The sequence below is a fragment of the Polypterus senegalus genome, chromosome 12 (assembly GCF_016835505.1).
Source record: "Polypterus senegalus isolate Bchr_013 chromosome 12, ASM1683550v1, whole genome shotgun sequence".
NCBI classification, from domain to species: domain Eukaryota; kingdom Metazoa; phylum Chordata; class Cladistia; order Polypteriformes; family Polypteridae; genus Polypterus; species Polypterus senegalus.
In genome coordinates this window covers 161126636-161152059 of record NC_053165.1, presented here as the reverse complement: position 1 = coordinate 161152059, position 25424 = coordinate 161126636, and the positions used below count along the sequence as shown (strand labels likewise).

The 25424-nt window shown below is 42.2% G+C and overlaps 1 protein-coding gene across 4 annotated transcripts in view; it reads right to left on the bottom strand.

Annotated features, from left to right (window-relative positions):
- Positions 1-11120: 11120 nt before the first annotated feature.
- Positions 11121-25424, bottom strand: part of LOC120540082 (sialic acid-binding Ig-like lectin 13) — a 47744-nt gene continuing 33440 nt past the window's right edge. For all 4 annotated transcript variants that reach the window (XM_039770560.1, XM_039770559.1, XM_039770563.1 and 1 more), the window contains 4 exons: positions 21871-21970; positions 21638-21715; positions 18347-18425; positions 11121-11711 (listed from right to left, as the gene is read on the bottom strand). In XM_039770560.1, coding sequence (XP_039626494.1) covers positions 11640-11711; positions 18347-18425; positions 21638-21715; positions 21871-21970 — 329 coding nt within the window. In that variant the 3' untranslated portion in view covers positions 11121-11639. The remainder of the gene's footprint in view (positions 11712-18346; positions 18426-21637; positions 21716-21870; positions 21971-25424) is intronic.

Sequence of the window (25424 nt, the reverse complement as noted above, 5' to 3'; positions counted from 1 at the left end):
CCTGCGATATCAATAGTGATGAATGTCCTTCATTTTTGCCTAACAGTGAACTGGTGGAGTCCAAACTCTTTAGAATTGGTTTTGTAATGTTTTCCAGCCTGGTAAGCATTGACATCTGTTTTTCAGACATGTCACACTTCCACAAACGTATGTGGTGAAGATGAAACTTTGACAGTGAAGATCCTGATGTATGTTCTTTAAATAAGTTAGGGCCTCCCACACACACACAACCCAATAGGTTTGTCACCCCATTGATTGCAACTCCTGATGCAAATTCACCCTTCAAATAAACAGATAATACTTTTTCATGGACAAATATGCAACATTTGACCATTTTCCTCAATAAATAAATTAACAAATATAATGTTTTTCCATCAGTTGTTTAATTTGGGTTCTTACATCAAAATCTAGTCATCTACTAATCAAGTCAAATTTATAAAGAAATATTGAAATTCTTCACAAGCTTTCTAACCCCACTGTGCAGGTTAGGTTACTGTACTTGACAACTGTCACTTCACCTCATGTGTGTCTTTATATGTGCAGGTGTGGCAGCAATGAGCCCCGTGATGGACGGGCTGCTTGTCCATTTGTTTAATGCCGTGTTTGCTTTGTAATTTTTTTGCTCACTTACTTGAATATTATTAGTATATGCTAACAACAGTTATTCTATTATCAGTTTTATCCACTGTTAACAAGCCTTAGCCATTTCTTAATAACTGTAAATGACTTACTGTGCCATTTTTTTTTAATGATTGCTAACTGCAATGTGGGTTCTTTGAAGTTTCATTATAATTTTTTTTTTTTTCTTACAGAATAATTTGACCTGTTCTCATGCTGCTTGAGTAAAACAATAAGTAAAGATATTAGAAATAAAATGTAGACTAGCAAACAAACCGTGAATCCCTGACATTGCATTCAGTATACATTTGTGTCTTGTCACATATGCAAACCAAACAGAGGCACCTCTGCCCTGTTGAATTGGGCAAAAAAAAAAAAAAAATTCTTAAAATCCATCCATTTTCCAACCCGCTATATCCTAACACAGGGTCACGGGGGTCTGCTGGAACCAATCCCGGGCAGGGTGCCAGCCCAACGCAGGGCACACATGCACCCACTAGGGACAATTTGGGATTGTCTATGCACCTAACCATGCATGTCTTTGGATTGTTGGAGGAAACCGGAGCAGACACGGGGAGAACATGCAAACTCCACGCAGGGAGGACCCAGGAAACGAACCCTTAAGGGTCTACTAACTGCGAGGCAGCAGCGCTACCCACTGTGCCACCATGCCGCCATTTCTTAACATAGTTTAAGTAAATTTCTTTCCCATATTTCCAAAGCAGATCATGGCATTTTCTAACCCGCACACACACCCCAGGGCCAGTTTAGCATCACCAGTTCACCCAACCTTCAGACTGTTGGAAGAAACCCACACACAAATTCCACGAAGGGTGGACCCAAGACCCAAACCTTGCCTCCTTACTGTGAAGCAGCAGTGCTACCACTGCACCACCATGCTGCCCCAAAGTTGATCAATGCACAGCTTTTGTTAAATTTTGTTACTCGTAAAGCAGAGGTTCAGAGGACAACGTCTGCACTTACACATAAGGTTGTGGATGGTGAATTGTCTTGAAGAAGCAATGCAAAGCATCTGACATTAGGGTGGGAAGGTAGGAAGAAAAACATGAATGGCTGAAAGATCAGTTGATGAGCAAACTTGAATTAGGTAAGAAAGTAAATGAAAGGGTTGTTGAAAATTAAAAACTTTGGTTGGCAAGATAGATAGTAAGGTCGAAGGAAGTAAAGCAAGTAGGTACTGTAGGTAAGTGATTAAGCTTATTACAGAATTGCAATAAATATTACAATAAACACAACAAATAGTGAATAGAATACAAAAAAGATGAAAAAATCATACTTGGCTAATGAGAGAGCAGTCACAGGGATGGACTATAAAGGCGTAATACGTAGGTTGAAGGAGCCCCAGTAGCATTTCTCCACATACTTCTGCTGATGTCCTCAAGGCCTAGTGGATCATAGTGAGGCTGTGCAGCGTTGTTCATAATGGCACTCAGTTTCGGCTTGTTTCTCTGTGACCTCCAACCAGTCCAGAGTGCATCCCATAACTGTGACTGCCCTTTTAATTAACTTAATGATTCGGTGGGCCACTCTTGAAGTGATGTCACCAGCCCAGCACACCACACTGACCACCACAGAGTTATAGAGGTTGTGAAGGACGTCACTTCCTCCAATGGCTCTGTGTTACCAGACCAGTCCAGCTGGTCACTAATGTAGACCCCCATGTACCTGATTGTGATTCCACAGTCGCCATTGGCCGAGACATCTCTGTTACTGTATCGTTCATCAAAAATATACTTGGTTATTCATGTGCTTTTTAGGGCAGCATGGTGGTGCAGTGGTAGTGAAACCCAAGGAGACCTGTGGGTTCACTTCCCGGGTCCTCCCTGCGTGGAGTTTGCATGTTCTCCCCGTGTCTGCGTGGGTTTACTCCGGGTGGTCTGGTTTCCTCCCACAGTCCAAAGACATGCAGGTCAGGTGCATTGGTGATTCTAAATTGTCCTTGGTGTGTGTGTGCCCTGCGGTGGGCTGGTGCCCAGCCCGGGGATTTGTTCCTGCCTTGTGCCCTGTGTTGGCTGGGATTGGCTCCAGCAGACCCCCGTGACCGTGTAGTTAGGATATAGCGGGTTGGATAATGGATGGATGGATGTGCTTTTTGTAAAACCGAAATCTGTCATTTTTAAAAATACCATTGAATTTGTGATGACTGAATGAATGTTTCTCAGAATTACAAATGTAATCTTCTTTACTTGTACACTACAAAACATATTTCAAATTAAAATTGTGCTTTATTACTTCATTCTTGCTTCCGTGTAATTTGTGAATTGTTTGTACAGTTAATTTGGGAATAAAAAAGTGTAAACCAAGATAATGCCTCCTGTCTGAACATTTGATGATTATTATCTCCTCAAATATTAGTATTGCAGGTTTAGGAGAACACGGGATGTCTGACAGCATCCACGGATGACGTGATCATCTAAATTTTAAATAATCTTGAAAAATGTAGCATCTACCAATTATTTTAAAAGTGAGGCACATGTTTTCTTTTAATAAATCCTCTCATGCCTGATCACTAGTTCAGGTCCCAGCTATTATGCTTTATTTGAGGTGTTCAAATTGTACCTCTGCTTCATTATTTGTTCCCTAAGGTTCAAAGAGTGACGTTCTGTTGTTCAGTGACTCTCAAATGTGTACCCTTTGGCCGGCTGCTGTTCTGTTTAGAGAAGGTCGATTTCATGAATTCATTGCTGCTGGATCGGACTGACTCCCCTGAGCCTATACTAGAAAAATCCGGAGTAGTCTCCCCTCGACTTTCTCGTACACTCAGATATGGGGATGGATATTTGAGGAGTAAACCACAAGACAAAGATTATAATTTTATATTACGTACATTAAAGAACCATCAACATCAAATCAACTAATAATGTATTGAACAATTATTTTAAAAGTAAAGTTGAATAAATCCGACTCTGCAGCAGCATGAAAGTAAAAAATTGAGTATGTGTTCAGGTAAAGTACCGCTTCTGGTTGATGGATTTGACCAAAAAGTTCATACAGATCTACAATGGTGGTGTAATAAGCACATGCCAAAGTTCATCCATCTATCTCGTTGCATTTTTGAGTTAACGTGTTTACACACACACACAGACATAATTCCAAAAAATTGTATTTTCGGACTCAGGGAGGTCTAAAACGTGAAGATTCATCAAAATCTCAAGGTTGAATTTTTTCATGATTATTTTACTTTCTCTTTACTTCGTATACGAAAAAGTAAAAAGCAGGCCTAGAAAAAGGGACGGACGGATGGATTCTAATATTGTGTAGGTTTCCCTCATGACCCGTCGAGGCGTGGGCACCATAAGACTTCACAAGGCATCCTGTGACACCATGACGTTAGCAGCAGCCCCTTCAAGTCCTGTAAGTTGTGAGGTGGGCTCCCATGGATCGGATTTATTTTTCAGCACATACCACAGATGCTCGATCTGTTTGAGTTCTGGAGAATCGGCAGGCTAAGCCAGCACCTTGAATGTTTTGTTATGTTCCTCAAACTATTCATGAACAATTATCCTGCTGAAAGAGGACACTACCATCAGGGGAATACTGTTTACCATGAAATTTAACATCTCACTATTATAATAAAAAAATCCTGGGACGAGACAAGACTTTCTCAGAGAGACACTTTCACGTCCCGCGAGACGAGACTTTGTGCCATGAGATTTAATCAGGCCTGGAGCCGGAAATAAAAGACAAAGAGTAGATGACAAAGTAGAACGTCGTAAAGAATTCAAAACTGTTGGCGCGATACACATGCAGAGCAGGTTAGAGATAATGGAAGTACGAAAATTTGAAAGTCTCAAAAAAATTATAATAAAGATCACATTAACGCAAACAAATGGAAATTATTACTCGGTGAAACAACGGAACAGCGAAAAGAGATCGAATATATTGTTCGGATTTAAACTTTAAGTCAGAGCCTTGTAGATCGTCTAATTCGTGTAGTGTTTCTAACTAATGAAGAGGCGACTCCACGAGAATTAAAAGATTTGTTGTTTGGTGAAAGGTGGCACGGTGGCGCAGGGGATAGCGCTGCTGCCTCGCAGTTAACGTTTACCTTTGAGTCCCTCCAGTCATTTCTGTTTTGCCAAAGCAGAGTGAATATTTATTTTCGGGATCCAAAGATGGGGCGGCACGTTGGCGCAGTGGGTAGCCCTGCAGCCTCACATTAAGGAGACCTGGCTTTGCTTTCCGGCTCCTCCCTGCGTGGAGTTTGTGTGTTCTTCCCGTGTCTGCGTGGGTTTCCTCCCACAGTCCAAAGACCTGCAGATTAGGTGGACTGGCGATCCTAAATTGTCCCTAGTGTGTGCTTGGTGTGTGTGCCCTGCAGTGGGCTGGCACCCTGCCTGGGTATTTGTTCCTGCCTTGTGCCCTGTGCTGGCTGGGATTGGCTCCAGCAGACCCCAGTGACCGTGTGTTAGGATATAGTGTGTTGGATAATGGATGGATGGATGGATGTTTGGTGAAAGTGAAATCCCATGAGAGAAGACTTTATGCGAAGAGATTTGGAAGGGGGGTTGGCGAGCAAACTGAGCAGGGGGCGAAGCCCCCTTAGTTTTACTAAAGAAAGAAACATCCAGTAACAGGACAACTCAGTAATCAGGCAGGAGAAAAGCAGGTCACTGTGTCTTTTAATTACTCCTCGGCAAAATGCCTTGGAGGGAGCACACTGTTACCGCCTGGACAGAGAAACAAAGAACAGACGTTCATTTTATAGACTGTTGAATTTACATACACAGTGTTAATCAATGCATACATTTTACTCTGGTTGGTTTATTGGTTTACACCCAAATGATTTATATAAAATAAAAGTCTACTAAGTTATATTATATTCTGGTTCTCCTTTACCTTTTGCAATGAGCCACCACCCTTGAACTTTCTGTACATATAACAACTGTGTCCATTCTGGTCCTTTACAGGACATTTGCCGATTTCTTAGTCATCCTTCAGTACATTTTGTGTATTACATCAACCTTACTTCTGGCACATTATTTACTTGACCATCTCAGTATTTTTCCTAAACCAAACCTTATATTTCAGTGTACATTTTATTGTTCACTTGACCTTAATTTGGTTTCCCACATTTATTAACTCTTTATGCTATTTCTTTAAGATGAATGCTGTGTTACCCTAAAATTATTTTTCCACATTGGTATGCAACAATTTTTAGGTGGGTAGTACGTGTCAAAGTAATATAAGCATGAATGTTGGCATCCCAAGGTTTCCCAGCAGAGATTCGCACAATCCACTACCTCCGCCATCTTTTTTCTTCTTCCCAGTGTGCATCCTGCTACTCTCTCTTCTGCAGTTAAATGACTGACACACACACACACATACACACATCAAACCATCCACCTTATCTAAAAGAAGACGGGGTTCATCAGACTGGGCCTCTTTGTCCCATTGCTCTGTGGTCCAGTTCTGATGCTCACATGTCCATTGTAGGTGCTTTCAGTGGTGGACAGGTGCCAGCAAGGACCCTCTGATTGGTGTGTGGTCACACAACAAGCTGTGTTGCACTGTGTGTTTTGACACCTTTCTCTAATGGCCAGCATTATATTTTTGAGCAATTTTGTATTACAGCAGCTCTTCTGTGGGATTGGACCAGAAAGGCATCAATGGGACTTGGGCACCTATGGCTCTGTCACCGGTTCACCACTTTTGGTAGGTACTAATCCATTGCATACTGGGAACACCCCACAGGACCTGCCATTTTGGAGATGATCTGAGCCAGTCGTCTGGATGTCACAAAGTGGTCCTTTGTAAGATCCTTATGGTTGGCCATTTTTCCTGCTTCCAACGTGTCACCTTCAAGAACTGACTGTTCACTCAGTGCCTAATATATCCCACCCTTAACAGGTGCCACCGTAGCAAGATAATTCATGTTATTCACTTCACCTGGCAGTACTTTTAATCTTGTTATTGGTTGGCATATTGTGCTGCAGATCTTATTTTAAATTTAAAAAATTGCTGTTGTTGCCCACTGTCAACATTTAATAACCCAAAATGACAAAGTGAAAATATGTTTTCAGAAAAGTTTGCAAATGTATGAAGCAGAGACGGCCTTTGGGGTGTGCAGGACCCCACGCGGGGCCGGTTATGTCAAGTGCTGTTACTGGTGTGTGTGGACTGCAAACTTATTATAGTTTTGCCTTTATATATTAGTTTTTATTTCTATATTTTTTCTGACCTTACTTGGAAATTCAGTTTAGTTTTAGTTTTCCTTCATTGTGTATTTTTAGTTTTAGTTTAGTTTTTATTTCACAAAGACATTTCTATTTTATTTTTATATATGTTAGTTTCAGTTTTAGTTTTAGTAATTATGGCATGGAGCGCCTACAGAGTTAGATTTGTGTCACAATCAGACAGAACTGTACACTTAACAGATTTGGATATGAGTTTAATGTTAGTGAAAGCTTACTACACTGCCTGGTGTACTATCTGGTTTTGTTTTTGTCTGATCAAAACTAGACACTGAATATGAACAATTTTACACAATTTTATAATAGAGTAATTATAATAAGAGTATGGACAGGCACAAAACAACAGAGACAGCGTCTGACATTAAAAACAACATATAAATTGTACAGGTGCCGGTCATAAAATTAGAATATCATGACAAAGTTGATTTATTTCAGTAATTCCATTCAAAAAGTGAAACTTGTATATTAGATTCATTCATTACACACAGACTGATGTATTTCAGATGTTTATTTCTTTAATTTTGATGATTATAACTGACAACTAATGAAAGTCCCAAATTCAGGATCTCGGAAAATTTGAATATTGTGAGAAGGTTCAATATGAAGACTCCTGGTGCCACACTCACTCTAATCAGCTCATTAACTCAAAAGACCTGCAAAAGCCTTTAAATGGTCTCTCAGCCGAGTTCTGTAGGCTACACAATCCTGGGGAAGACTGCTGACTTGACGGTTGTCCAAAAGACGACCACTGACACCTCGCACAAGGAGGACAAGACACAAAAGGTCATCGCTAAAGAGGCTGGCTGTTCACAGAGCTCTGTGTCCAAGCACATTAATAGAGAGGCGAAGGGAAGGACAAGATGTGGTAGAAAAAGTGGACAAGCAATAGGGATAACCGCTTGTACTCTGGAGAGGATTGTGAAACAAAACTGTGGTGGAGATTCACAAAGAGTGGACTGCAGCTGGAGTCAGAGCTTCAAAGACCACCAGGTACAGACGTATGCAAGACATGGGCTTCAGCTGTCGCATTCCTTGTGTCAAGCCACTCTTGAACAAGAGACAGCGTCAGAAGCGTCTCGACTGGACTAAAGACAAAACTGCTGCCGAGTGGTCCAAAGTTATGTTCTCTGATGAAAGTAAATTTTGCATTTCCTTTGGAAATCAAGGTCCCAGAGTCTGGAGGAAGAGAGGAGAGGCACAGAATCCACGTTGCTTGAGGTCCAGTGTAAAGTTTCCACAGTCAGTGATGGTTTGGGGTGCCATGTCATCTGCTGGTGTTGGTCCATTGTGTTTTCTGAGGTCCAAGGTCAATGCAGCCGTCTACCAGGAAGTTTTAGAGCACTTCCTACTGTTGACAAACTTTATGGAAATGCAGATTTCATTTTCCAACAGGACCTGACACCTGCACAAAGTGCCAAAGCTACCAGTACCTGGTTTAAGGACCATGGTATCCCTGTTCTTGATTGGCCAGCAAACTTGCCTGACCTTAACCCCATAGAAAATCTATGGGGTATTGTGAAGAGGAAGATGCAATACGCCAGAGCCAACAATTCAGAAGAGCTGAAGGCCACTATCAGAGCAACATGGGCTCTCCTAACACCTGAGCAGTGCCACAGACTGATCGACTCCATGCCACGCCGCATTGCTGCAGTAATCCAGGCCAAAGGAGCCCCAACTAAATATTGAGTGCTGTACATGCTCAGACTTTTCATGTTCATACCTTTCAGTTGGCCAACATTTCTAAAAATCCTTTTTTTGCATTGGTCTTAATTGATATTCTAATTTTCCGAGATACTGAATTTGGGACTTTCATTAGTTGTCAGTTATAATCATCAAAATTAAAAGAAATAAACATTTGAAATACATCAGTCTGTGTGTAATGAATGAATCTAATATACAAGTTTCACTTTTTGAATGGAATTACTGAAATACATCAACTTTGTCATGATATTCTAATTTTATGACCGGCACCTGTATAAACCTGTTTATCCAGAGTAGGATTGCAGGAAACCTGAAGCCTACCACAGCAGGTTTGGATGCTAGGCAGGAAAAATCCCTGGTATGAAATATGTATGATAAGGCTGATATTAAGAACACAAAGAATATGATATTTCAGCTATCTATTTTGAGGGAGAGAGAAAAACATTGAAAAAAGGGAGACAAATATTTTAAAATATAATTCTGCTAATGGATTACTTTCACAATATCAGGTATTTTGAGTTGTGAATATGAACTAAAAAATATAAATTAATAAAGATTGAATAAATACAAAAACCCATTAGTAGTTTTTCATCACTTGACAGACTCTCTACCTTTGTTTGTATCGCTTCGTTGTTAAACAATGTTAGGCGGAGTTACGCCTCCCACATAATTTAGTGCCTGCCCATATAAGGTCGTCCGTCAGCAGCAATCCAACAGCAAACTGCCACGGGTAAATATTCACGGGTGAAGGACTGTGCTTATGGAGAGGAAGATGAGATGGTCAGGGTGGTGTTTGGCACAAACTCAGCGAAACTGCGAGAGAAACTTTTAAGTGCCAGGACTAAGGTAACATTAAATACAGCCATGGACATAGCACGAGATGGCACCAGCACAGCTGGGAACCTTCGATGCATGTACACCGAGCGGCTCACGTGAACTGACGCAGTGCAAAGATAAAAGGCAACAGTTCCAAAGAGCGCTGAACAAAAACCGAATTACACAATTGAAAAGGCAGCAAAAAATATGAAGCGTCTGATAAGCATATTCATAAATCCAACTACTGTGGAAACAAAGCACACGGTGGAAAAAGTCAATGTCCCGCTAAAGGAAGACAGTGTAAAAAAAACCTGTGCATGCAGTGTGTCAGGTCTCAGATAAAGAAGAAGACGAGCTGTTTATTGATGCAGTAAGAAACGAATCGATGAATGAAACCTGTCATCTTTACAACGATTGACAAACACGGAATGTAACTTGAACACAACACATCCTAACAAATACGAACCTGATTGAAAGAAATTTTTCATAACTTCTTTAACACACTACTTCTCCGCTGCGAAGCGCGGGTATATATATATCTGTATATATATACCCCGATCTACATACTCTCAAATAGACAAACCACACGCTGTGGCGCAATGGAAGAGGCTTCGCCTCTAGCGCCGACGTCCAAGGTTCGATTCCAGAGAGTGGGTGCAGTGAGTATGTACGCCTGATGACCCCAAAATTAGGGCAAAACACGTGTCGCGTACTCTTTGCATTATTTCACAGTAAAACTATTTCAATATATATATACACACACATACTGTACATATATATCAGCACTTCTCGATTCATTTTACCCTCGCATCCCCTTGGTTTGAGACGTATGAAAAAATATGCGATTAACGCAGAAAGACAGATCACCAATTGAAGCTTTATGAATAATGGATACTTTATTCACCATCAATGACTGTTTTGGTAAAGCCTTACTCAGTGTATTCATTAGATGAACTGTAAAGAAGTAAGAGCGAGGGGAGGATGACTTATTGAGGCACGCAGGCGAAACCACAATAGCACGCAGGCTCGATGTACTGTAGTGCGCGTCAACTCGATCTGAATTGCGCAATTACATCCGAAAAAATATATCTTTTCAAGTTCTATTTAGTCGACACAAATATCTTTGGTTGGAATGTAAGGCAAATTTACTCTTTACATTTCTATGGTGAAGAAAAATTTATGCAATGATGCCTACATTTAACTTACATTCCTACCAAAGATATTTCTGTTGACTAAATAAAAATTCCTTCTATTTAAAATTTAAATAGAACTTGAACAGATACGATAGTTCATAATATCCACGCAGACTTGCACGTAAGAGCGGGAGTCATCTGTTTTAACAAACAGCGTATTGCACTGATACGAAATAGCCTGCCCATTTAATTATTTAGGAATGGATAAATAAATTAAGATTTTGTACAAATAATGTTTTTCATTTTTCTTCCTTGATGGATTCAGCCACCCCCAGCAACAGTTGCTCGCACCCCAAAGAGTATATATATATATATGTGTGTGTGTGTGTGTGTGTATATGTATATATGTATGTATATATGTTTATATATGTGTGTGTATGTATGTATGGATATGTGGATGTGTGTGTATATAAATGTGTATATGTATATATGTATGGATATGTATATATATATGTTTATATGTGTGTGTGTGTATATATAGATATATATATATGACAGCAACACTCATGACAATGACAAAACAATTACATTGTCAATCATGTTACGTTATTATTAAAATGTTTCCTTTTCTTTTTCATTACTTCTTTAACACACTACTTCTCCGCTGCGAAGCGCGGGTATTTTGCTAGTTCACTTAATAAAATGAATGCAGTTCACATTGTGGTGCTTCTCTACACACTTCCAGAAAATGAGGTTTTTTCAAATAACTCGATATCTTCAACTCTGGTTGAGAGTACGCAGGCAGGCTCAGTACGTCTTAACGTTTCGGTATACGGATGCTTTGCATGTTCTGATTGAGGATACCAATATGAGGTGGAGGATATGGACCGTCCTTTCCACATTCAATTTAAGAAACCTTAATAAATGAGGGCACTGGTCGTGATGTTTCATTTTTCATCCCCTAAGGAGGCTCCACCGGTTTGACGCGCCAGAAGAAATGTTAAAGAGTTGACGATCATCACACGTGAAAAATAAACGATGAAGAGATAATCAGTATCACTTGTCAGGCCAAACAATTGTGAACTTAATGCACAAGAGAATAATAAAGTAAAGTCACACAGAACACAACAACGGGATGCCTCGTGTCACTCGTGTGTCAGTATCTTGAACAGTGTTGGTGATTTGCATAAATTTCTTCTTGAAAAACGTTCCCATATTCTGGTTGTTCCTGTAAAACAAAGAATGCAACACAAATGTTAACAACATGAAGATTCTGAATCAATAAGCGGCCCAAAAGTGCCCAAACCTTACAGCGAGCAATACACAATTGTTGTGATTCAAATATCATGTTTTATTTTTTTGTCATTTTTTTGCTCTTAGTAAATTTTGTTTCAAGATCATTTTAACATTTTAGAACGTTTTAGACGTTACACAATCACCCTGTATGATTATTTTATAAGTTATTGTCTCAAGACATTTGTTAGTAATTATAACTGTTACGTGTTTGACTTCCTGCCATTAAGACCCACTGTGAGTACCTGCTGCTCAGACGTGAGTCCCGGTCACAAGGCCATCGGTGTGACTCTTTAAAAGGCGACGCCACATGCTGAGTGACATCTGAGGTTGTTGTTACTCGTTGCGGTGCGTTTGCCTCTTTTACTAATCTTTGGTTTAAGGGTTATATTGAGCCTCTTCTCATTCCTCTTCTCATTTTGAATTCTGCTGAGTGTTTCTGGGCCTGGTTTTCCTTTTTTTTGCTACACCGGATTCAGAAAGTCTTGGGACCCCTTCACTTTCTGCAGGCGTCATTGTGTTTTAAATTTAATTTGAAATGGATAAGCCAGGCGGCACAGTGTCGCAGTGGGTAGCACTGCTGCCTCGCAGTTAGGAGACCCGGGTTCACTTCACGTCATGGAGTTTGCATGTTCTCCTCATGTCTGCGTGTGTTTCCTCCCACCGTCCAAAGACATGCAGGTTAGGTGCATTGGCGATTCTAAATTGTGTGTGCTTGGTGTGTGTGTGTGCCCTACAGTGGACTGGCGCTCTGCCCGGGGTTTGCTTCCTGCCTTGTGCCCTGCGTTGGCTGGGATTGGCTCCAGCAGACCCCCGTGACTCTGTAGTTAGCATCTAGCGGGTTGGATAATGGATGGATAAACCAGCTATTTTTACCCATCAGTCAACACTCATAGGTCCCATAATGACAAAGACAAAACCATATTTTCATAAATATTTGCAAATTTATTAAAGTGAAATCTCTCGTTCCTAGAAATTTTCAGACCTTTTTCTGTGGCCCTCCAAATCGTGCTGAGGTGTCTCCAGTTTGCTTTAATTCTCCTTGAGATGTTTCTAGAACTTGATTGGAGTCCGCCTGTGGCCAGCTGATTGGACATCATTTAGAAAGGCACAGAAGGTCCCATAATTCACACTGTTGGCCAGGACAAAAACCAAACCATGAGGCCCAAGGAACTCTCTCTAGACCTCCATCATCAAATTGTGTTGAAGCAAAGATCAGATAAGGAGATCAAACCATTTCTGCAACGCTGAGTGTGTTCAGTAGCACAGTGACCTCAGGAAGTGTGAAATGGAAGAAGTTTGGAACAACCAGGACTTTTACTAGAGCTGACCAACTGAAGGGACTTCGTCAAGAAGATGTCCACAAACCCAAAGGTATCTCTAGCAGAGTTTCAGAATTAGTTTCCATTGAAGTAGTGCTGCTGAGATGATTGTCCTTCTGAGAGGTCCTCCTATCTCGGCAGCACCCCATCATTCAGGGGTGTATGGCAGAGTGACAGACAGAAGCCACTCTTGAGTAAAAGGCCTATGATGGCATTTAAAGGACTCAGGGAGCAGGAGGGAAAAGATCCTCTGGTCTGATGAGACAAAAACAGAATTCTTCAGGCAGAACTCCCAGGGCTCTCTCTGATGAGGACCAGGCACTGCACATCACCTGCTTACTACCATCTCAACGGTAAAGCATGGTGGGGCCTACATCATACTATGGGGGGTATTCCTCAGTGGCAGGATCAGGAAGACGGGTCAGAAGCGAGGGAAGGAGGAATGCAGCCCGACTCAGAGAGGTTCATGAAGGTGACCTGCTCCAGGGGGTACAAAACCCCAGACTGGAGCGATGGCTCCATGACCCTAAGCATGCAGCCAAGACAATGGTGGAGTGGATTTGGGACATATCTCCGAGGGTCCTTAATTGGCCCAGTCAAAGCCCAGACTTAAACTTCATAGAACACGTGTGGAGAGACCTGCAGATGACAGTTCACAGACGCTTCCCATCCAGTCTAACAGAATCCTGCACTGATCACTGAGCCACTGTGCTGCTCTCTACTACTAAACAGAATATAAACCTGACAATTATGTCATATAATAAAGTGCAACTTCCTAATTTCACAAACCAACTCGTTATTGTAAAATTAATTACACATCCTGCTCATAAAATAATTTCAGTTTTCATTACTGGTGTTCACCATTCCCCAGTCACTTTCTGTCCCTATCAAATCCTGGCCCCTCTTTCTCATGGCACTGAACCATTGCCCAGTTCACCTTCAATTCCTAAATCTAAACTGAACCAGTACAGCATTGAAATGCCAGGGTTCAGGTCCAGCATGGCCAGCACCTCCATGGGCAGGACTACAAGTCCAGAGGCACAAGCTTACAGTGGCGTCTAGTGGTGCATGTGGGAACAACACCCTGAGATCTAAGCAGCTTTGAAACGTTCTGGCTCTACCATTTAGGTGAAATAGGAGGTCACCTAGGGTGACAAAATTTGAGGGATGGAATTTTTTTTTAAACAATCCAGACTTTGACTTCAATGTCCAATTTTGTTTAACCCGATTATATTGTTTTCTATTTGGGGTGGATCTATTATGACACTTCTCTTCTTCTTTCAGTTGCTCCCGTTAGGGATCGGCCACAGCGGATCATCCTGTTTCATCTCATCCTGTCCTCATCGTCTTGTTCTGTCACAGCTGTCACCTGCCTGTCCTCTCTCACCACATCCATAAACCTTCTCATAGGCCTTCCTCTTCTCCTCTTCCCTGGCAGCTCTATCCTTAGCACCCTTATCTCAATATACCCCTATATCTCTCCCCTGCACATGTGTGAACCAGCACAATCTCGCCTCTCTGACTTTGTCTCTCAACCGTCCAACTTGAGCTGACCCTCTATTGTCCTCATTTCTAATCCTGTCCATCCTTGTCACACTCAATGCAAATCTTAATATTTTTAACTCTGACACCTCCAGCTCTGTCTCCTGTGCCACCGTCTCCAACCCATATAACATATCTGGTCTCACTACCGTCCTGTAGACCTTCCCTGTCACTCTTGCTGTCACAAATCACTCCCGACATTCTTCTCCACCCACTCCACCCTTCCTGTACTCTCTTCTTCACTTCTCTTCCACAATCCCCATTACTCTGCACTGTTGATTCCAAGTATTTAAACTCATCCATCTTTGTCAACTCTACTCCCCTCATCCTCACCATCCCACTGACCTCCCTCTCATTCACACACATGTATTCTGTCTTGGTGGTCCTACTGACCTTCATTTCTCTCCTCTCTAGAACAGATCTCCACCTTTCTAATGAAGCTTAATCTTCAGGGCCTCTAATTCAGGAGGGAACCCAGAAGTGACTTTCATCCATATTGCTTAAAAATTTTGGGTGTGTACCATATTTGGTGGTTGGGGGGATTTAAACCCCCTACATGTACTGGTTACGTTTTTAAAAAAATTGTGAAGAAGATAACAGCGGTCACCCAGACTTTGTTGCTGGTTGCAAAGGGCCCCCCATAACTGTTCAACCTGTAGGACCCCAAAAATGTAGATCTGCCACTGTTTCTATTATTTCTTTTGTTTTCACATATTAGCAATTTTGGCTCTTATTGTCTGGTAACCTACACGTGCCTGTTACGGGTGGACTTATAAATCCTGCACTCAGCTTCTCAGGGGGCTATCTTACCATGGAATGTAGTATTCTTGGGTAAAAATATTAACAAGAACAACAATTTTGATAACAATAGTAATAATAATAATCCTCAAACTGGCATAGCGTAGGACACACAGACGCGTCAAAATAAAATCTGACATTGAAAATGGCAGCAGGGCTGCAGCTTTTGTCTGCACTGCTAAAGGCTGATTTAATTCAAACTGTAATCATCTCCCTTAATGGCTTACATTCAAGCAGGCATTAACACTTGGTAAATATGACCCCCATTGGTCACCATTTGTTCTTGGAATGCAAAACAATTTCCCCATAATCCATTAATCATTGAAAAAATAATCTCTGAAGTTGTACACTGATTGGATTGTTAGATTGCGGTGTTTGCATATGTTAATGAGGATACTGTAAATAAGAATCTTGGGTAAATGCTTAAAGATAATATTATACTTCAGTTCTATTAAATTTTGTTTTAAGCTTGTCAGTTTTGCTCAGTAACCTAAACAACATGTACTGTATATGATTATAGGGCTCCCTTATAACTGGATTGTCACCATCATTGTAAGCTAACTGCTAGACTGCTGGTTTATACAGAACTACTATACATAATTATATTTTAAGTGGAAATTTCATTATGTAACAGTTTTTTTAGAGAAATGTTACATACAAAAATAAATAAATAAATAAAATCTAGTAATAGAGCCCAACTCTTGTGTGTTTTCTGAAATGACAGCCCTCTCGTTATTCTCAAACTGTGGTGGGAGGCAGCTGGCAGTTCAACCTGCCTGGGACGCCCCTAAAATGGAAGGATGGGGGAATGCAGCTACTTGTCAACACTGCCTTCCCCAAAACGCTAGATGGCAGCTCCCTTGGAGTGTAGCGGTGCCCCGGATTCCTGCAGGGCATCCTGGGATTTGGAGTTCAGTTTCTCAGCCCTGTTGGGTGCCATGGGTGCCACCAGGGGGTGCTGTTGAAGGACCTGGGGAACCATGCTTTCCCTACGGATGCCCTGATGTACTTCCGGGCTGACTAAAAGAACTTGGATTCTCCAGCGGACCTGGAAGTGCTGGCAAGTCATGTGGGCGGAAGAATGGAAGCATTTCCGGGTCAAGGACTATTTAAAGGATTGTTGGGAACCCAGCAGATGAGTGGGAGGCGTAGGACAGAGCTTGCTGGGAGGTGTGGTGGAGAAAGAGAGAATTTATTGTTGTACTTGGTGTTTCTCTTCCCTGTTTATTTGTGGCGGTGGTGCTTGTGGGCACTTCATAGCAGGAAATGAAGAAATTAAATAACTTTTTGGTGTTTATAACCTGTCCTGCATCTGTCTGTTGGGGAAAAAGGGGCAACAGTGACCCCTAGCTTCCACACATTTACATTGTAAATTCACAAAACCCTCTATATCTTGCACTTTCAAGTCCCAGCTCCTCTGTCGTGTCTCCAGGTTTCTGTGTTCAGCTCTGGCAGTGATACATCCACTCAAAGCAAAGGGGTTGGTGGGGTGCCATTTACAGTTTCACATAGGACAGCAAAAATGCTAAAGCCAACTCTGGAGCCAACCTTACTTAGAGAACATGTGCTGACCCCCCTGCCAGCCTTCCTTAATATCTCTGTTATTGTCTCAGACCCTTGTAATGTATTCCTGTCTTTGTTTCTTGTCCTAGAATGGTGGTTTCTGCAAGCCTCCTCCTCCTTCTCCTCCCAGACCAGCAGGGTCTCTCCCTTTCTTAGTCCCAGAGGAATTTCCAGAAGATACGCTTCCATGGCACAACCTACTCTACAATGGCAAACCCACTGCTCCTTGCTGACTCTTGTCTTCTCACACTAATGTGGAGAGGTGATCTTTCTACCCACTTGTGCTTCTGTGCCTCCTCGAGGTCTCCCACAGACCCTGATTTAGGTCATCTAACTGGTGCCTTTGCCTCTGACTGCAGCAGCACTACTTAAATGAACTACAAATCCCAGCAGCCCCGGTAGTACTTTGCCATTGGTCAGCCTTTGGGGGCTGCAGGGTGGAAACAATGTATGACGTGGACTTCAAAGGGACGTCAGAAGAAGCCGGCAAACAAGCTCAATCATCTGTCTTTTGTGTCTTGACTCTTCATCCCAATATCACTTACTACAGTTTCCCAAGGATTACGGTTTTTGGATTTGTGTTCCTGTCCTGCGGGTGACGTTTGTGTGGTCTGAACAGAGTTGGTCAACATCTTCATCTGTGGAGAACTCCTAGAGCCTGCAAATCGTCACCGTCACCCCATTGCGGTAGGACAAAACAAAGATGTTCACTTGGGACTTCCATTCATGTATCACCTCCAATCTGCATCTGCATGTGGATGTGGACTGTTTGGACACTATATTGTGTTGCTTATCGTTGATCTTTTTGTACTCGCGGTTTCATTTGATTCTGTTTTAGCTAATTAATTATCTTCATCACGGCTATTGAGGAGGTCCGACACCAGCTTCTGTTCATCTGTCGATTAGCCTTATTGGTCCACAGTTATCTTGAGTGGATGTTATTTGTGGTTTTGTTTCTGATGATTCCACAAGGACACTGAAAGCCCCATGGACTGACCGCCCCACAGTTCTTATGGAACCCACCTGGATGTTTATGAATCTCACTGAGACACTTTACCTGACCGTTCTTCATGTAGATCTCCATCATAAGGTCTACACATGCGATTGAAGCTCCTACCAGATCCCCTATTTCGTTGTTTCTGAGAGAAGCACAATGTCTGGCTACAGCTTTTGTAAACAGCTTTTTGTTGTGAATAAATCCTCCTCTTTTGTATTTTCTGGCCTTCATGGGATTTGCCAGGATTGGAAGGTCACTACGAGAATTAACTTGTTGTTCACAGCATTAAAAGTAGGAATATTCATGACAGGACAGCATCTTGATGTGAAAAGCCCTAACATTTCATACCTTGAGGTTTTCATAGGAGACGTCGTCTTCGTCTTCGACATCTGAGACGTTTCTGTCCGAGAGTTCTTGCAGGGTATAGCTAATCGAGAGAGAGATGTAATCAAAGTTAGTCTGTAAACTGAATATCCAGTGAGCACACCACGTTTGTGTTTTGACAGCACAGAATAGCAAAGGGGTGAGGCCTCCAACATAGTGCACACAACAAAGCGCACCCCTAGGCAAGCCTGACCCCAGGAAAATACAGGCTATTAATATTATTATCTCTCTATTATGAATAAAAATCTTGGGGAGGGAGACTAGGGAGACAAGACTCGATCTTCTCAGAAGACAATTTGAAGTGCCACGAGAGACACATTAACTTGCTCCCAGCTCTTAAAACAACGACAAGCGACAAGCAAAACATGAAGCTCGCCGGCAGCAGAAAGCCAGCAGATGATCCGACTGCTTCTCCTTAGCCTGCGTTCAGCCACCCTGCCCATTCCTCCCTTCACAACGCAAGCGGCAGAGACACAAAGTGGCAAAAGAACAGCTGCTGCACAGGCTTTGAAATGACCGGGCAGCGAGACAAGCAGAACAGGCAGCTCGCCAACAGCAGATGATCTGACGGCATCTCCTTAGCGTGTGTTCGGCCACCCCCCACTTCAAGACACAAGCAGCGTTATATGTCCTGCGAGAAAGAGATTTAACCACGCCCGGGGCCGGAAATAAAGGACAAGTATTGTTTTTACCATATATCTATCCATCCATCCATTCTCCAACCTGCTATAGGCAGGAAACAAACCCTGGGCAGGGTGCCAGCCCACCGCAGTATTGTTTTTACAAACGTTTTATGAAAATAATGCTTATGTAACAATTCCCATGAAAATAACAATCTCTTTAAATTGTATATCACGGTAAACCAAACCTGGGGGTGGGCGAAGCGAGCAGGGGGCAGAGCCTCCTAGTTATTTTTTATTATTATTAATAATAATATTAATTAATTATTAAATATTAATAAATCCATCCATCCATTATCCAATCTGCTATATCCTAACTACAGGTTCACAGGGGTCTGCCGGAGCCAATCCCAGCCAACGCAGGGCGCAAGGCAGGAAACAAACCCCAGGCAGGGCGCCAGCCCACCGCAGGGCACACACACACCCACCCACACACCAAGTACACACACGGGACAATTTACAATCGCCAATCCACCCAACCTGCCCGTCTTTGGACTGTGGGAGGAAACCCATGCAGACACGGGGAGAACATACAAACTCCACGCAGGGAGGACCTGGGAAGTGAATCCGGGTCTCCTAACTGCGAGACAGCAGCGCTACCCACTGCGTCACCGTGCCGCCCTTATTATAGCACCTTTCCTATTAATTATGTAGTGATGTATTATTATTATTATTTAGCACCTTTTTTTATACTCAAGGCGCTTCACAGAGTCTCAGAAAGAACAGCAGGGCAGATGAAACATTGGATACAAACATTTTCTACATAGAACAATAAATAAATAAATATAGGATATATAAAGCATTAAACATCCATCCATCCATCCATTTTCTAACCCGCTGAATCCGAATACAGGGTCACGGGGTCTGCTGGAGCCAATCCCAGCCAACACAGGGCACAAGGCAGGAACCAATCCTGGGCAGGGTGCCAACCCACCGCAGGACACACACAAACACACCCACACACCAAGCACACACTAGGGCCAATTTAGAATCGCCAATCCACCTAACCTGCATGTCTTTGGATTGTGGGAGGAAACCGGAGCGCCGGAGGAAACCCACGCAGACACAGGGAGAACATGCAAACTCCACAGGGAGGACCCGGAAGCGAACCCGGTCTCCTAACTCGAGGCAGCAGCGCTACCACTGCGCCACCGTGCGCCCAGCATTAAACAGAATAAATAAAAGAATAAACCAGTGTATAATACTAAATTCAGTACTAAAAAAAATGTCTGAACAAATCACATAGTCGGTGATATAACACAGAGACAAATTATCCTGAGCTGCTGGGCAGAGAGATGAACTAAACGTAACATTCTGGCCCTTCTTTCAGTTCAAAGCCTTCCTGAACTGATGAGTTGGAAGTTTTGTTTTTTAAAAGAATGAATGGAGTCGGCTGATCTCGTTCATTTCGGGAGGTCATTCCAAAGTCTGGGCGCTATATGGAGCTGAAGGCCCTGCTGTCACCCACAGAGTGCAGGTTAGCGTGGGACACACAACAAGATGGCCACAATCAGAGCACTTTAGTGGGCAAACAGGAGCCACAGTCATGGGGAAGGGGCACTGAGGTAGTCTGGTGTGAGGCCATTTCAAGCTTTGTAAGTTAATTGATAGAATTTTATACTCGATCCTGTAAGACACAGGGAGCCAGTGAAGGTGAAGCAGGATGGGTGTGACGGCCATTCGGCATCAGTGCGGCAGTGGACACTCGACAAGCCTTTCTTGCTGTATTTAGGTAGACATTTTGGTATTGACTTGTTTCTGTTACATGGAATTGCATTTTTTTGTGTTAAAAAAGCATTTTTCACTCGCTTTTCCAGGGGTAAACATAACGTGAAGGAGGTTTCTGTTCTGCTGTGTACCTGGTGTGACAATGGAATCATCTCAGATAGGCAGTTAAATCAAAAAGGAGTGAAGGCATTGAGTTTTCTGACTGTATGTACATATTTATGTATATTAAAACGTAGGTCCTGTGGTGGACTGGCGCCCTGCCCAGGGTTTGTTTCCTGCCTTGCGCTCTGTGTTGGCTGGGATTGGCTCCAGCAGACCCCCGTGACCCTGTAGTTAGGATATAGCGGGTTAGATAATGGATGGATGGATGAAAACGTAGGTCATTGTCTATGTCATATCATATAGAAAATCAAAGAAATGTAACCATGAAACATTATAGACCAGAAGGCTTTTTTAGTTGCATGTCTTATGAACTTTTTCTGTATTTTTTGTGTAAACTGTTTGCTTAGAATTTCACTAAAACTTTTAAAACGTGGACTGTGGATTTGTGTTGTACACGAGTTATGCTAATTGCTCGAGTCTTTATAGTAGGAGTATTTGGATAATTTTTTTTTTTTAAATCCTCAACAAACGCAGCTACACTGATGTTCTGACTTCCATCCATCGTCTTCTTCTCCCAAACTGAGCTCTTCAGTTCCCTTTCAAAGCCGCTTTCGAGAAACTAAAGTCAATAAAGGAGTAACGGCAGCCTGACAAGACCAATAGACACACAAAGAAGGAAAAGCAGGAGGGCTGCAAAACACCGAGTGATGTCAAAGAGCTTCAGTGCAATTTGCCAACCAGTCACCTTTTTAGTGGGGGGTCCAGCGCGTCATCACTCGGATAGAACTTGCTGTCATTTCTTGAAGATTTGTTCTTCGGATTTCTGGGTAAAAAAAACAAAAAAACAAAATTGGGAAAGACTGAAATCGGGCTGAACTGGGAGCGGGTGACAGGTGCCACATGTCATTTCAACAATGCAGTAAACATTTGAGAAAGGCCTCACAGTGAAAGCTACTGAGATGTCACTATGTGACTCACCTGCTTGTGCGGGTCCGCACTTTGTGACACGTAAACACCAGAGCTATGGCCAGGAGCACTGCAGTGAGGGGCACAGCTACGAGGAGAGACAAATGGACACCTGCAGACGAAATACAACACATGAGACTGAAATGTGAATGCCCGTCCATCCATTTGTATTCATAAGGCGCCAGGGCTTATCCTGGTGGCACTAAGCATGCAGAAGAAGCCAAACCCACGTCAGGCAATGGCAGCGCAGAGCAGGGACATTTCTAGGACTTGCAAGAATCAACTTAGACCCCTCTTTGATTTTCATATGTGCATTTAGATGTATAGGGATTGAATGACCAGCTTGGTTTTTGGGTCAATGTGTATCAGTAGGGGTCCGCTTGGGGTTTTGAGTGCATCTTTAACACAATCAGATATGCTTTGATTACGGGTTAGATAATATATAACGGAGAAAAAAGCGCAGAGGTTTGCCACAATTGATTTATTTATAATGTGACCAAACTGATCAGGGGCTTCAGCCTAGGAAGACGTAAAAACACCACTAGTGACAAGAGTCTCACATACACCCACCCTGAGCTAAAGTACAATCATCAGTCAACCCGATCCAAAGATAATTAGGAGAACGCTGGAGTGCCAGGAGGAAAACACGACAGACACAGGGAGAAGGTGTGGTGTCACAGTGGTGGTAGAGACCAGGAGGCAGTTCATGGGATGGTGAGGTGGCAGAGCCAACTGCTACAGCCCTGAGCCTCCATGATCTAAATGTGTGATACTGAATTTATTCCAGTCTGGTTTCCACACTGATCAGAGTATAGAAACGGCACTAACGAGGGTTGTAAACGACATTCTGACATCCTCTGATGAAGAAAACTGTAATTCTGTTGCTAGACTTAAGTGCAACGTTTGACACCATTGACCGTTTTATTGTACTGCACAGGCTAGAAAATGACATTGGGCTCACAGGCCCCGTGCTCGCTTGGTTCAGTTCTTATTTATCAAATCGATTCCAATATGTACAGAAATGCGCAGACAGGACTCCATCATTACACACAGAAGTTCAATATTGTGTCCCGCAGGGCTCAGTACTCGGCCCTTTACTGTTTTCACTTTACACTGGGATCTCTCATTAGGAAACATCATGTTCATTTTCACTCGTATGAGGATGACACCCAGTTCTACTTTTCTTTAAGATCAAATAAAGTTTCTCCAATGTTGTCTTTAATTAGTTGAGTCAGTGAATTAAAGGAGTGGATGGATGAGAACTACTTGTCTTTAAACACCAATAAAACAGAGATGGTAATTATTGGAGAGAATGACGCTGATCGCAACAATATTTTGTCAACATTTAACTCGGTTGGAATCGCCATTAATATTACTAAATCAGCCCACAATCTCGGACTTATCTTTGACTCTAGCATGTCATTTAAAGTGCATATTACAAAGTTGTCCAAATCAGGTTTCTTTCATCTTAAAAATGTTGGGAAAATAAGTTAACAGGATTCTGAGAAATGAATTCATGTATTTATTTCTAGTAGGATTGACTTACAGAATAATGGAGATTGTGGAAGAGAGGTGAAAAAGAGAGTGCAGGCAGGGTGGAATAGAGTGTCAGGAGTGATTTGTGACAGACGGGTATCATCAAGAGTGAAAGAGAAGGTCTACAGGACGGTAGTGAGACCAGCTATGGGCAAGATACAGAGCTGGAGGTGGCAGAGTTAAAGGTGCTAAGATTTGCATTGGGTGTGACGAGGATGGACAGGTCAGCTCAAAGTGGACGGTTGGGAGACAAAGTCAGAGAGGCGAGATTGTGTTGGTCTGGACATGTGCAGAGGAGATATGAGGGTATAAAGTGTGAAGGGTACTAAGGATAGAGCTGCCAGGCAAGAGGAGAAGAGGAAGGCCTAAGAGGAGGTTTATGGATGTGGTGAGAGAGGACACGCAGGTGACGGGTGTGACAGAACAAGAGGACGAGGATAGAAAGATATGGAAAAAGATGATCCGCTGTGGCGACCCCTAACAGGAGCAACCGAAAGAAGAAGAAGATTTCTAGTAGGATTGACTACTGCAATGCGGTGTTCACTGGATGTTCAAACTGTTCTTTATACAGCCTCCAGTTAATCCAAAATGCTGCTGCAAGAATTATTACAAGAACAAGAAAATACGAACACATAACTCCAGTTCTTAAATCCTTACACTGGCACCCAGTTAAGTTAGGGCAGATTTCAAAATCCTCCTTTTAACATATAAAGCCTTAAATGGCCAAGGTCCGGCTTACTTGTCTGAACTTATCATGACTTACAAACCTGAGCGTACATTAAGATCTCAAGATGCCGGTCTGCTTAGGATTCCAAGGATTAATAAAACAACAGTGGGAGGTCGAGCTTTTAGTTACAGGGGGCCCCTAACCTGTGGGCTGGTCTGCCTGCTACTATAGACAGAGTATTGACATAAAGCTTGGGTTGAAACAATTGGCAGCTTTAGGCCAGAAGACTTGTTTTTCAAAATGTCTATTGGCACGGTCAGAACCATCCAGACATGTCTGCTTCCCAGCATAAATTCTTAAACAATATGTTGGTATATATGACAAGTCAAGTCAATTTTATTTATAAAGCACCTTTATTATTCATTATGTGAATTTCCCCTTGGGATTAATAAAGTATCTATCTATCTATCTATATAAAAACACAAAAGTGTTTACCAAAGTGGTGTACAGTAAATAACAACAATAATAGACAATAAATAACATACAGTATAACAGAAAAACATTCCATAATTGCAATCAACATGTACAAAGTACCGTGACTATCCAATACATAAAATATAAACCAGCAACCCTTAAAATTATAATTCAAAGCCAGAGAAAAAAAATGTTTTCAATCTGGATTTTTAAATGTTCAAATTCGGAGCAGATCTAAAGTGCAGCAGCAGGCTGATCCAGAGCCGTGGAGCTGCCACCGTAAACACAAGATCACCGCTCTGCTTCAGCCTCGTCTGAGGTACCACCAGTAGCAACTGGTCAGACGATCTTAAAGACCGAGACGGGCCATATGGTTTAAGAAGATTCATAAGTTATACAGGTGCTAAACTGTTTAAAAATTTATATACAAGCAATAAAAGCTTCAAATCAATTCTAAAACTAACAGGTAGCCAGTGAAGAGAGGCCAGTATCGGAGTCATTTGTGGTGTTTTGCGCCCAGAGACCTGTAATCTTTTTTTTTTCAGTTATAACAAATCCTTCATTCCCTTTTTTTTTTTTTAGTTTTTCTGACATTTGTTGGGTTTGAGGAGCTGCAAGAGAGTCGCCGCCCACTTGTCTCTCATATAACACAATACATATTTTTAATGCATGTGTTTTAATCTATAATAAAAATAAGATTACTTGAAAAATGTAAATTGGGACAACTTTCCTGGACAGCAATGCACTACAAAAGAGTTTGGGATGAAAAACTGACCTGGCAAATGTGCTCACATTCAAGGTATCACCTGACCTCTTCTGCTAGATATTCACATTACATGTTTGCTGTAACACCCGCCTCTCTCCATCATTGATTGGCCAATGATCCTGT